General features: G+C 33.8%; 1 protein-coding gene across 11 annotated transcripts in view; it reads right to left on the bottom strand.

The window, feature by feature from the left end:
- Pde1c (Phosphodiesterase 1c) overlaps positions 1-14,846 on the bottom strand; it is a 455,862-nt gene that overhangs the window by 56,313 nt on the left and 384,703 nt on the right. For 5 of the 11 annotated variants that reach the window (XM_049835880.2, XM_049835870.2, XM_064035225.1 and 2 more), the window contains 2 exons: positions 7,526-7,618; positions 1,489-1,515 (listed from right to left, as the gene is read on the bottom strand). The exons of 2 other annotated variants lie outside the window; for them this stretch is intronic. In XM_049835880.2, the coding sequence (XP_049691837.2) occupies positions 1,489-1,515; positions 7,526-7,618 (120 nt within the window). The remainder of the gene's footprint in view (positions 1-1,488; positions 1,516-7,525; positions 7,619-14,846) is intronic. 4 more of the 11 variants (XM_049835881.2, XM_049835873.2, XM_049835882.2 and 1 more) reach the window with 2 other exon arrangements.

The raw sequence follows: 14,846 nt of genomic DNA, 5'->3' as shown, positions 1-14,846 counted from the left end.
ACGCTATCAAACAAAAAAAGAATCATCAAAATCGTACATACAAAAAAAACGGTCGAATTGAAAACCTCTGCTTTTTGGGAAGTCGGTTAAAAATAAGTCGGCGGCGGCCATCTTTCCATCTTGGACCAGCTTTCGATGAACAGCGAACTAGTTGCCCTTTCAAACAATAAAAACGTCATAAAATTTTGCTATAACTACACCTAACTACGGCTCTCGTCAAATAGCTTTGCCGCTCAGTTAAAAAGTTGGAAGTAACGAATCGCCATTAAGTTTGGCAGGTCTACAGGAATCCTCCACATAAAACACCCGAAGAAATTAATAAGTCTTCATTTGCCGTCTTCGGAAACCCTAAAAATCGAAGATTTTTTTTATTCCGGCTACAACGTATTTTCTAGCATTTTTTTTTTCAAAATAAATTAAGTCATTTTACTTTTCCTAATTTATTTTCAGATTATGGTACCGTATACAAAAGTGCAATTTAGTAATATTATAATATCAAATAATATAAAATTATTAAATCGATTCTTTATTTTAACGAATCGGATCATTCGATGCAAAACTTCTATCACCGTCGCCATCTTGTCTATGCGTCTTCAAATTTAAAAAAAACAACTAATGTAAACAAACATGGCGAGTTCGATCAGAATTCCCGGTAATTACGATTGGATTTTAAAAAGGTATATTTCTAACGGGATGCTAAATATGAAAGGTTTGAATGCGTAAAAATAATTTAAATTTATTTAGTTATTTTATTTAGTACTCACAAATGTGGTTTGATTGGAAAGAAAATAAATATGAGCGTAAGGCGGCCAACCGTCCCGCATTCTGCGGGACCGTCCCGCAATGCTTGACGAAATCCCGTTTTGAAATTATTAGTAAAATAGTCCCGCAAAACGTTATATGCGTCCCGCATCCCTATTTTTCTACCACACTTCTACACAACACCAGTGCAGGAACACGAGATTACCTATAATATAATCTCGTTTTCTTTATTTCTACTGAACTCGTGGGGCCTAATGATTTTGAAAATAAGACATTAGTGCACGCTGTGGCACGATATTGATAGGTTAAATTGTAGCTTTTGGCTTACGGTTTTTATTTTATCAGTTCCGTCCGATCATTTTTCAATGCCCCTCCCCCCCCTTTTAACGAAAGGTTAAGTCCCGCATTCAGTTTTCGGAAAGTTGGCCGCCTTATATGAGCGTAAATAATTAGGAAAGTGTATGACTGATTCGCAGACCCCAATTGGGGTCTAAACCGAGCTTACGGTGACATTGATGTTCAGACCCCGATTGGGGTCCGCTACGGATTTGACGGTTAATCTGCAATTTAGCGTTCGATGTCACAATAGTCTAGCTAGAAGTTTGAAAACATGCAGCGTTTTGCGTTACCATTTTTATTAAGCGCTCTTTGTTAGTGTGTTATAAAGAAAATAGATTTGGTGTTAATTCTGTTATTGAAATCTTCTATTTTGACTGATATACTCACGATTTTCTATTAGACTTCCGTGCTGACCTGAGAAAAGAAAACGATAATGTAAAGAGGTTTTTATCTCCATGAGCACTAAAGAGTTAATCACATAGCTTTGTTATAGTATAGAGGATAGAGAAAACCGATTTTCTTTTAAATTCCCTAGTATTTTCTACACGGGTTAATTGGGTTTCGTGGTGCCAAGTAAGTTTAGTGTCCCTAGAGCCTTGTCGAGCGGCATTTGTTTCACAATTTGAGCTTCGCCTGCAGAATTCCAGCATAAACTATGTTGGACTCTTTGCTAAAGGAATTGCGAAACCCCATAGTTTTTATTACTAGTGATTTTATTTACTTTGTCTGTAATCTGAGATTTAAGAACTACCTAAATTGTCTAACGTGTTTCGGATACAAAATTATGCGTACAATCGTGGCTAAAGAATGTTCATAATATCTGCTAAAGTCTTTTAAAACTATTCTAAGAACCTTTCTTCTTGTTTACAATTATTTTAATTACGTAGGTACATACTTTCTTGTAACTCAAAAATAAAATCACAAAATAAGGCTAAAACAAAGCCTGGTTATATTTTTTCTTGCTTTTTGTCCCTTTGTAGATTACTTTTATAAGATAGGCACTTATTTTCTCAGCAAGACAAAACATTATCGTAAATACAATCAAAATCATAATTGCCTCCATTTCAAAATTGTTCTTAAGTTTTTTTTATTATTTGTACTTTTTACGAGAAAAAAAAAACATTCAATTACGTTTAAGTTAGGATTTTGAAAGTAATTCTTTTTTTAAAGCTCTTGTAATAATAAATTTGAGAAAAAGGCGCCGTGCGCCTAATGTTTGACTATTATAATGGTTACAATAAATATTTCGTAATTGGCTAATCGTATTTAAGTTAAGAACATAAATAAATTAAATTAAAAAAATAAAGCCGTGCTTTTCACCTTGTATTTGGCTTCGACATTCTATTTTCAAAACGATGTCTCCATGGTCATAACAAAAGAGGTTCAGAAACAACGTGTAGGTCAACTGTCTTAGTTTTTGCAAACGTAGTGAAAACTTGCAAGTACTCAAGTACCTCGATACCGTTACGTTTCACCCAAGATCCTATCTACTGTCTGTTGACGCGCCCGTTGCCATGGCAACGGGAGGGACCCAGAATTGCATTGCCGGCGCTAGACAAATTGAAATTGTAATTTGATCGTGCACTGAATATTATTTTCAGAGAAATTCTGCTGTTTGTAATGTTTTTTCAGGATTCGAAATCGGCTTGTGAAAAAGGTTTATACAGAAATTCTTAACTGTGACTTTTTATGATAATAAGGATCAGGTTTTGCCAGAATTAAAGAAGATAAAAGATGGAGAGAGGCCCATGATTAATAGTGTTGTTATTTAAATTCTCCAAACTAAATTCTTCGCAGAAAGTTGGATAGATAGATACGCCTGTACCAGTGGTGGTAAATAACCTGCAATAGCAGGTATCACTACTATATATAATCGTATGAAAAATTGCATTAAATTGTCTTATTTTATATAAAATATCTTCAAACTCAAACATGAAAAGTCAACGCTCCTACACAATTTTCAAAAGTATTTCTCAAGAATAAATAAAGTGCAGATTATTATTCTATTGTACCGACTTTAATATCTAGTTCTTTTGATATTTGCCGACAAGCATGGAGATAACGACCGTCTATATTTGAACTTCGATTGCTTTGTCATATGAAGTTCTATTATATTAACATTGTCACTGGTTATACAATGTGTCCCGGGGATAAGTGACCGCCCGAATTTTTTTGAATATTTGTACAAAATTAAGGATAATTTCATTTATATTTTTGAAAAAAATCATTAAAAAAAATTTATTGTCAGGCCTGTTAATAACAGGCTTTGCTCTTTTTTTTCAAATTTCAACTGACTGTATTTTTGCATTTGTTTGAAATAGCAGCAAACATTGTTGTGAGCTATTGCAGGAAATATCATGTAGTTTATCAAATTAAAAGAAAGTGATATTAAGGGGGCATTTATTGGACTTATTTTGAAAAAACTGAAAAAAGGCGTTATTTTCTTTGAATTTTTATTTTCTTTTTTTTCTAATAAATGTTTTATTACATTTTTGTTATGTTTGATAATTTTAATTGATAAACTATGATGTCGGCTAGTCAATAAAGAAAAAAGAATTTAAAAAGATGTAAAAACTTAGGAAATATCTTAAAAAAACTGCAGCACGTCACAGTATTTACTAAAAATCATAAAAAAAAACCAAAGGCGGTAAGTCCCAAATATAAAGCAAATTATCCTTAATTTTGTACAAATATTCAAAAAATTTCGGGCGGTCACTTATCCCCGGGACACATTGTATAGAATAGTGTGGAGAATTTTTAAGTTATTCGATATTTAATTTTTTATGAAAAAATACATTTATGCTTTATGTGTTTTTTTTTCCGAAGCGATTGAACCTAAACAAACACTGAAAATTTTCTAAAAAACAATTATAATATTTTTAAATGTTTTTTATTTTTTAATTAATATTTAAAAATGTAACTTATATGTTAAAAAAAAATGAAAATTCATACTTAAAATTATAAGTCAATCGAAGTTATACCAGGAACATTAAAATTCTTTTAACATTTATACGATACTTTTCTGAAATTGTTTAAATTAAAATTGTAATTATGTATTTATTTATTACTTTATTTATAAGCTTTATTCCGCAATTGGTCAGATATATGTATAATATTAACAACATTACGACAGGGCAACTGGCCTAACAAATTGTTATAAATTAGGTACCCTGAAACCCAACATGTTTCATAAATAACTACCGTTTCCATCAGAAAGTAAATAGGCAATCTGTGTTACAAATAACTTATTAATAATGTGTGTGTAAGTAAATTGCGTTTTGGCTAGAGTAATAGGACCGTTCTTTTTTATTAATAGCGTAATCTTAGTGGTCGTGACGGATTGCCTACTGCGGGAATGTTAGGATAGAGAATAGGTATACATTTGTAAGTATGCATACCCTTGCTTGGATGTTGGGTTCATCATCCTTTCCCCAATTTCCAACTATGTTAACTTTCAGTTTCATTGAATGAGGCTGAATACTAGTGTATTACATGCAGCAATTATCAATCTGACTTTCTCAACCCAGGTACCTGGGGAACCCGATAGATACTGGCTGTCTAAAATTATTCGACTATGAAAAAATATCAAGTCAAGACTTTTCATATTGTTATCCCTATCAATTGATAGAAGAATGAATGAATAACTCATATCGATTAAGAAACGTATAAAAGTATACTTATACCAGTTCAAATACAGCGTGATAAACCCAACTAAATCTTATTTCGAGGATACGATTGTAAACGCAATAAATAACTTTTCTAACCTGATTTTGGTGAAAAGCTCACCTTTCACGTTTGGGCAGTAAACCGGTCGTTAAACCGGTTTGTTTGGAGTGCTAAGCTTTTAACAGCCGCGTTTATGTGGAAACGATCCGCAAACGAACCGGACGCCGGAAAAAATATGGGTCTAACATGTACGATTTTTTGAGGAATGAGGATAAGGGGAGGATGATTTTCTGTCATACCGAATGTATTCATTTAAAAAAATAAATAAATGATCTGTCACGCGCGATTTCTTGTCCCGATCGGTCCCCTTAACTTACACTAAATGTATACAAGATGATTGAAAACTGGAGAAAAAAAATCGCAATGGAAAAACAATGTAGCATGCCACTAATCAAACAAAAGAACAACTCTAGATAAACAATTACAAATTAAGTAAGTAATGGTTAAAACACGCACGCAGATTTCTACCATTCACAAAAGAAACAACACCACATTAATGAATAGGCAAATATTTACAAGATGTTACGAATGTACTCAAAATTAACAGAGTGTAAGAGAATAATTAATAAGAAGTAAACATTTGTCCGCCAAACTCATGCAAAACACAATGATGGCGGTGTTTGAATTGAGACATAATTTTTAAGTAAATAAGGATAGAAAAAAGTACGTAGGTACATTGTTATAAAACAACAATTATTTAATTATGATAAAAAAAAAGTTTTCGTGTACACCGTAATGTAAAAATTCAGAAAAATACGTCAAAAATTAAGCAGAAAAAAAAAAGATATGAATAAATATCAAAAGAGTATAAATAAAATTATTTAAAAAAACTGTTCCATATTTACATCAAAGCTGCAGTATACCTGTATGTTCAGATGGGATGTTTTATTGTATTGCTTTATTTACGGCCACTGTAAACCCGGCAGTTTTTGAATAAACAATGTAGGTATTGAAAATGTAGAAAAGCCAGTATATTTCGGATAAAATCATGTCCATTGTGAGTCTTAGATCATTTATCCAACTGGAACCATCACGGTCATTCTATCGTCTATTGGTACGCTACGAGACCTCCCGCAGGCTAAATGCTAGCCAGCCTCACTTTACGGTCGTAAATTGGCAACATTTTCCGCATACGGATTTGAGCTCAACGTGGCTCCGGTTGGTTCAATGCTCTAAGTTGTGAATACCCAAATGCTGTGAAATGTAGTGTTTATGACATGTGTGTGGAAATAATGATGTAGTATGTACCTAGTTGATTTCAGGAGCTCATTTTTCATGGTATACCTAGTGAAAATGTTATTTGTGTACAATGTTGGGATGTTCGTAGATCTGCCAAAATGGCACTGTGAGAGATTACGTTATACCTGTCAATTCACACGATTTAAAGTCACGGTGTTTGTAAAAGTGTTTTTTATTGCTGAAAGTATACCTACAGTGAATTTAAGTTAATGTAAGTTTAAATTATAACTTGTCCGTGTCATACCGAATCCCACCATTACATAGAGAAGAATGTCTAAGAGATTTTACACATAATATTCTTTATCGCTTAAAATAGAATATACATATAAAGAAGCCCGAATGGTTTATTATGTTTATAAAGAATAAAAAAAAAACAATGCTTGCGTTCTCTTTTTAAAGTTGTACCCCGTATGTGAATTAAAACCCCGAAAAAAAACCCCGAAAATGACATTTAGGTTTCTATTTTAAAAAGAGAACGCTCAAAAAATATGCCAGTATCGGCCAGAGGTTTGTGTAAAGGAGTAGAAACCATCAGATATAATAAAATGACGCAAGCGTGTATCTTGGATGCGCGGGAGTCGAAATACAAACGACGACAGACGAAACTTAACGTGCACGAGACATGGCGGCTGTGGCGATAGTTATAATAAAGAATATAAATAAAATATAATTAATAATAATCAATTTAAATAATATTAATGTTTGTTCAGTTTATATATTTTTCCGGGAATTCTCCAGGTGTTTTATTTTATTTTTATTTTTTATGTGTTACAGGAAAAATATCATACATGTTTCGAAGTCAGTAAAATTCGCAAAATATTTTATGCATTTCAAAATATGTATAATTAAAATATGGTTTTGTTAAACAAATAAAATGAAGTATGTTTACATGGAATTCGTTCACATGTAAAAAACTATAAAAAAGTTCGTTCACGTGCAAAACGAACATTTTAAAATTACTGCACGCTTTTTCCTTGAATTGAACTCGAAAATCAGTTTATTAACTTCAGTGAAATGGTTAATTTCAAGCCTTTCAGTTGAAAACCTTACTTACACTGCAGTTCAAATGCTGTTAATGTAGTAGAAACTCGTTTTGAAGTCTAATTTACACGATAGTACAATGTTTTAGGTCATTTTGATTTTGAATATTTTAAAAACGATTTCCTCTTCTTCTGTCAATTTCTCAAAAAGGAGGTTTTAGTTCTGATATTTTTTTATGCCTTTGTTACTCAATTCCTCGAAAATGCCTGAACTGTTTTTAAAAGTCTTTTTTTTATCTACACAGGCACATACAAAAAAAAAACGTATTATATATAGGCAACGAACAAAAAGTGATCTTAATTGGCTTATTTCTTTTCCGTAAACGAAAAATTTCAGGTATAATGTATCACAAATAAATAAATGATGCTTAATTATCTCCCTATCGCCACAACCGCCATAGTTCTATAACCGTGCTTACTGGGAGGGGTGCCGTTGCGGGGTACGGGAGGCGGCGGGGGGCGGGGCGGCGCCTCCTCCCGCGGTGCGCCCGCGCCTCCCGGTGGACTCGCCACTGCAACACGTAACAACAGCTTATGATAGAAGAAGATGACGCTATGGCACCGACAACATATGCATAAGTACCTACCTCAGTTTTCTTAAAACAACTGTTCGAATGAATTTTCGCGTTTAAGTTTTAAATTAACGAACACAGACGTTCATGTTGTCGGTGAACTTAGGCGTTAGGATTCTGCTATATGCGCAAGATTCACCACAGTTTTGGTTGTGCGGCGCCTGCCCTTTACAGGGAACACCTGACATGTGCTTCGAAAACAGCCATTTGAAGCCTTACGCAGTACTGTTTTGTTCAAAAATTATCACTATAGTGAAGTCACTAGAAAACATCCTAAAAGAAGAGTTATTTAACGAGATCTGTAACTGAACGAGGTACTGTGTACAAACCAGGCTTTGCAAGCACAACTGTGGTGAAGCTTGCAGATACAGTAAAGCCTTATACTACTTTGATGTGATAACTACGTGATGTGAAAGTTCTGAGGCGACCAAAGTTAAATGTTGATCACGTAGATCCAAACTGGGTTTTTATCAATAGATTTACACAACAGTAGAGAATAATTGGAAACATAAATGCAAGCAGAAAATCTTTTATTTTTTAGCAGATACATCGCAGAATCTCCATTGCTCACTGGTTGCACTGGTTTTGATTTGGATTTATTGATATAACTGTGATAGTCTTCAAAAATATCATAAACTAGGGTCGCCTCTAGAAACCAAGTAGCCATAACCTACTTTTGCAAGTGAAAACTACTTAGATAATGTTTGTGGATGATATACATTGCTTTAGTAATTTAATTGTACCCGTCTCTAGGGTCGAGTTACCAAAGACCATTATACCTGCACTCTGATAAACTTCCTACGTTATTCTTATCAGTCCAATGGTTTCTAAGTAACGTTAAGTTAGTTGCATAACCCTGCTTCGACCCACTTTACACTTACTTCGGTAACTTAGTTAGTTCGTATACATTTTCAATCACGACGGATTGTTTGGTTCGAGGGCTTTAGTATAATTGGACGGAGACTGAGTTTGATGTTAGTTAATATGATTATTGAGGTTAACCATCTTAGTTAAATCAATCGATAAAAAATGAATGATAAAAAATTCTAAAGTAAGAAGTATACGGACATGAATCTGTCATACGTCATTGAATCTATTTCATGAAAAGACAGATTCATAAACGTCATAGAAAGGCCATTCAAATCAAACGCACAAAAACCATAAAAAGTAAATAGAACCTAACGAGAAAAACAAAAACCAACCAAAAAGAACATCCATGTCAAATTCGAATATTGAATTTCGAATACCAGTAGAAATACTGGCCAGTATTCAATTAGTCCCACTAATCACAAAGCTCTGTCTACAGAATCCCGTCAACTTTATCATATCGGAGTCCCGAACAGTTCAAGTCTTTGCCTTTGAATCTATCTTCATAATTAATATTCTGCCATGTTTCCAGCCCATGGAGTAAGGAAAAGTATGCGGAGATGCCATAATGCAGGTAGGTCAGGCGACTTCTTCGAGGTCAAAGTACATGACCAAAACAATCAGTTACGATTGAACAAACAAGGCATTCGGATTCTTTGCGATATCTGTTAACGATTTTTGCTATTACAAAAACTGGTCGGGTCCAAAGAAGGCAAAGACAGTAACCTGTAACATTCCTCGTTCCCCGCTCACCCGCATTTTGGCGCGCTACTTTCTTAGGCGATTTTCTGTTTTGGCACCTCTGTTAGTCATGTTCTCCATGTTCCAGCCAGATACATAGCAGCCAACATTCCGAATTTGAAAGTTTGCTATCCGATTGGTAATTTGGTTCCGAGTCAAAGTAAAGGAAAATTCACATTACCGATTGGACGCAAACATTCAGTTTTCGTTGAAATACGATACCTGGCAGAAGTAATATTTAGCGTTTTCGAGTTATTAGTAAACTTATTCATGCTTATTTTGAATAAGTAAGTATGTAGGTAATAATGATTGCTACAATTTTTCTCCATCTTTGATATGAAATTCTTTACGCAATTACATTTTAAGCATTGCTTAAAGAAATCAGTGGATAATCCTGTATTTAGCAGCAGATAGGTATCCTATGGTGATGAGGTATCCTATGATAACGATAGTGATGAGAAGTCATACTATTTTACGATTTACTTTACTCGTCTATTTAACAACGTCACTTTTCAACTGTGACCGCTTGCTTCAGTAAAACCACTATGAGCCATTTCAATTTCCCCTTAGTTCCGTCACTATTCAATATTTGTTCTGCCACAGTTTCGGTCTGGCGGAAACTTGCTAACTTGCTATTATTTTAACGTCACTAAGAAAAGATAGAACCTTCATTGTTCGTGCCATACGTGACCTTTGTATCCTGAGGTATTTATTTAATTATTTTTGATCGTCTTTTATTAGTTTTTCTTTTGTTCAGTATCAAGTTTTGTGGAGACAATATTTGACGTTGAACATCAAATCAATTTATTTAATCTTCTTAACTTACATCGTGATATTATTTTAAAATGATGTCGTTGAAAAATATTAGCTAGTTTTTCTTTTCTGAAAAGACATATCCTTTGATGAAAATACCAGGAACGGAACTATCTATGTATTTACAAAATATATCAAAGTTCCACCAACGGTCAATCGTTTAAAAAAGTTCAATATAAAGTAGACGTTTCATATTCTTTCTAATACTACTCTAAGTTTTAAAGATTTAAGCATTTGTACAGACAACGGGAAGGGATTTAGTTTTATAATATTTTCCAATTAGAGCCACTTTTATTTATTTGTATGAATGAAGAATTTTCAATCTTCGGGGTATAAAAAGGAATTCAAAACTTTTACTGATACAAAATACTTGCTATTTACTTTTAACTGTAAAATAAAATGTGACAAATAATTGAGATACATAGGTAACTTCATTACTTAAATATTTAACAACACTAATCTAAATAATTCATTTATAATAATCTCAATTAAATACACTCTTACTTAAGTTTAATCTATGTAGGTGTACATTTCACAGTACACTTGTTAACTCCTCCAATTAAGCTAAATACGCATGTTTCTGGAGTGGGTTTTCCATAATTAGTGCAATGAATGAGATGATAGGCATCGAAGCCGTTTATCCCAATAATCTAAGTGTCTGATAATTTGCTTACTAGAGATAGATTTTTGACATTAGCCCCATACAAGTAATGTCTATCTCTAGTACCTAACAAAACAATAGATAGACAGAATATTGGGGTTAATAAATACTCCCCGTATGGATGAAAGGTCATTCATTATTTCCATTTAGTGGTTACGATCGAATCTCGGAAATAAATCCCCATTGTTTCCATTGTACGTTTTTATATTTGGGCAAACCCTTTGTTACTCACAAATTGAATACGGCCAAAAACAGCGTTTGTTTACCTGTAACAAAGAAATACAAGTATTAAGTGAAAAGCAATCACTGTAAATGTTGGTTTGTTGAATTATAATATAAGTAGTACATAATATTAGTTCGTTGTAAGTTTTTTTAAGACTTAAGTATATCTGTGTTTTCGAAAATATTATTAGGAACAAAAGTTTGGACGACTGACACACGCACACTTAACTGTTTCAGTTAAGTTTTAATGACAGAAACAAAACTGTTTCCCATAGTGATAATATTTTCTTAGACATTTCCTTACATTTTTTAGTCAAGTGTTCAATAGAGGTTTAAAAGTTTTGGTGGTACGACAATTAATGTTTATTTTTTAAATCTGGGTAAACTTACAGAGAGAAATAATTAAATATAACACTACACATTTCTATGAGACAATTCATAACTGAGAATTAACCAGCATATATTTCTTAACACCAAAACTGCATACAACATAGGTTGGTAGGTAACATCCCTTTAAGAGCTACGATCACACAAATTAGTCACATGCAAGTCATTTGATTCAGTGTCATTTTTGAACAACTAACGTAGCTCAAGACATTGTTCATACCAGCCGCGCTTGCGACTGCTTTACTAGCTGTACCTATAGTCAGCCAATATAATATTCTACCTTCACAAGCTTCATACAACCTCGCTAAGTTACACCTTACGAAGCAAATAGGTGTATTGTGGAGCTTCTAGTTTATTAAGAGCTGGCTCTACTTTGTACACGGTAAAGTTTGAGTTGCACGCGACTTAACTGTACTGTTGTGTTAGAACTTGATTGGCGCTTATCGCTCATAAGGTGTACTAAATGGAACGTTAGAAGTGATTGTTATAACATGTTAGTTAATTTTATAACTAAAAGTTTCAAAATCAAAGTTAAAATGGTTTATTGAAGTGGGCTAATTAAATTCGCTCTTTTTCACGTCAAAGATTACAAAAAGACAGCAGTCCTAAAATGGCCCAAAAGATAGTTATTTCCAAATCAATTACTTTGGATTGCATCAATCTAGCCATCTGTTTACATCAGTATTTAAACTTTTTCTTTGTGCACTTGTTTTTGAGCTTTTTAATGCCTTTAATAAAAATCAAAATGACGGTCCAATGGCGTATTCCAAATTCGAAAAATAAAAATAAACCAACTTACTTAATTTAAATCAATTTGTTCAAATAAGGAACAGAACACTATTGGTACAGATCGGTACACACTAGTTGAAACATAGTACCCTCAAAACAAACAAACAGTTTACCCAAGTCCAGATAGAAAACCAAATCCTAGTTTAGGTGGCTGAGTCGCGATTGTGAGGCCACTATAAAAACGCCAATAAAAGGCGTGTAGTGTGTCAAGTTATGTGCGGTGGCGGTTTCTTTATTATTATTGTACAATGTTTTACGTGGATAAAGCTTGTTTGTGTTGTGGTGTAAGTTAAGGACTTGGGGTAGAAAGTTAGTAAATATTTCGCGCTTTTTATATCTAGCCGAATAATGATCTTTGGCTGTACCTATATTGAAATAAAATTAATAATGGGCCCTCCTTACCTCAACCTTTATTATACAACAGTTTATACAAGAGTGGTTAAGTATGTTTGAAGAACTTTTTATAATTTTAAAGGTTCTCGGCATTAATAGGTAAGTATATAGGTAGGCCTATACGTGACTATGAAAACGTTACTGCAAATATTGAGATAGGTAGGTACTGCAGTTAGCGACCAAGAAAAAAAATGGTGGCTACTTTAAAATACATACAAACCAGTGGTGTAGCTGCGGCCGACTTCATGTAGTTGCAATCGGCATTAACAATTCAAAACGTACCTTAATTCGTTAGTAACAAATCTCTTCCGCGTTGCACCACAATATTTCTCAGTTCTCAGTTTGCGCGCGATTCCCTTGAGTTCTGAACTGAGCTTTACGAGTACGAGGCGGCGGCGTTATACCAATAAGATTTACGTTAGCGGCAAACCCGAGATGTCGACCAAGGGCTTAGACTTGAAAACATCTCTATTTCTCATCGTACGATGTAGATTTCAATTCTGATTACACTAGTTTGTGTGTAAAGGAACTTGAGTGTTGAGTGAATTTTATTGATGTTATTTATTTATTTATTGGATGAACTAGGACATTTGACTGTGGAGGTGGATGGAATTCTGACTAACTCATTGGAATTGGGACTGTTATACGTATTCAAGTGAAACCAAATTACCTAAATTATCATTTTCATCAAAGATCAACAGTTTTCCATCATGGAATGCTGTATAATATAGATTAGCGACGTGTTTTTCTATACAACATAGATATTCCAGATCCCTGGCAGTAGCATAGTATTTCGGCATTTAAGGATCAAGGACATAATTCAAATAAAATATTCAAAGCGCCTTTCTTCTCTAAAAACTTAAAAAAATCCTCTAAATCCCAGAAACTAGGAAATACTTTCTACAAAGGCTTGTTTATCACATCAAGATAGTAAATATCGCGGCCACATCTCTATAACTAGACCCGAGGCTGGACCCTCGTAAATTTATCTCTCGCCTTGTTATCGACGCTCTCAGCGAGGTGATAATATACAACACTGATTGATGACAACTATTCTTTTACAAACTGTATAAATTTACTTTGCTGTGTTGTTGTTTAAAATTTTTCAGTTCATCTATTTTTTTCAAATTGCAATCTATTTTTTGTTCAAGTTGCAACGTTGGTGGCTATATCGTTATTTTGATTGGAGATGATTGGGTAAATAATGAGGCAGTTTGCCTTAAGTTTTGGATGTTTTAATGTCTGGGATGCAAGGCAGACACCGAGATGACCAAACTAAAGAGCTTTTTAAACTTTCTCTAGAGTGGGTATAAAAAAAAAATTAAGACGCGATTAAATCAATTCCTGAAATCGTGCCTTCATAATTCACGTAAGTAGATACTGTTACTACGCAAAATACAAACATTTTCTTAAGTAAAAAATATGTGCGTCACTAAAAAATATCAGATTTATAACATAAAAATTGAGTATAAGTATAAAAAATGGTTCGTCAATGTACAGACAAAAGTTTGAGAGATATTACAGGTGTATCGAAGTTTTCTCGTTATAACTTATTTTAGTTACGGATTTGGAGTATAGGATTTATTTATACTTGTTATAAATATCAGATAAGTAAGATTTGCTCAGGTTTTATATAACAGCTGTTTTACACTAGCGGCTCCTCCGCTCGGTTTTACGCACGGCCATACACAAAAATTTACAGCTTATATCGATGACACATAGAAACGCGGTATTTTCCCGTTCTGTATGTTCCGTGAGTTGTAAAACCGATCGTGTATGCGCGACAAAGTCCGCTAGTATGAAAGCGGTCTTACTATCTATTTATCTAACACTAATACCTCTTCACGTAACTTGAGAACACCTGCATTGAAATTCAATACTCCACAAGGCGCTTAACTCAACTTCGCATCTATCATCATACGTCATAATACCGCATTTCTGAAATGCAGGCCGAAGTTCTGAATACCCACGCAGCGCCAACTAAATAAGTGGATTAGTCGTTGCCATGGCAACGGCAGTGTTTGGGCTTCAACCGTACCTCGAAACACAAACAGTGAATATTATTATTTTGAGGATCGAGTGATTAGTTATTACTAGGAAATGCATTGTTATGGCATACATAGACTGTGTTTAGAAACAGCATCTATAAAATTTTAGTTCTCGAAAAATACTGTAAAAGTAGCTTCTACTCGCGGTTTCAGTTGCGTCCCAAGGGAGCAGTTTTCGGCACATGCATACAAGTAGCCTATATAATCCATTATCTAAAATTCATCTATTATTTTCAGCATGAAAATG

This window comes from Helicoverpa armigera, chromosome 6, assembly GCF_030705265.1.
Source record: "Helicoverpa armigera isolate CAAS_96S chromosome 6, ASM3070526v1, whole genome shotgun sequence".
Classification (NCBI taxonomy): Eukaryota; Metazoa; Arthropoda; class Insecta; order Lepidoptera; family Noctuidae; genus Helicoverpa; species Helicoverpa armigera.
The sequence above is the reverse complement of the archived record's forward strand: the minus strand, read 5'-3'. Positions and strand labels throughout refer to the sequence as shown.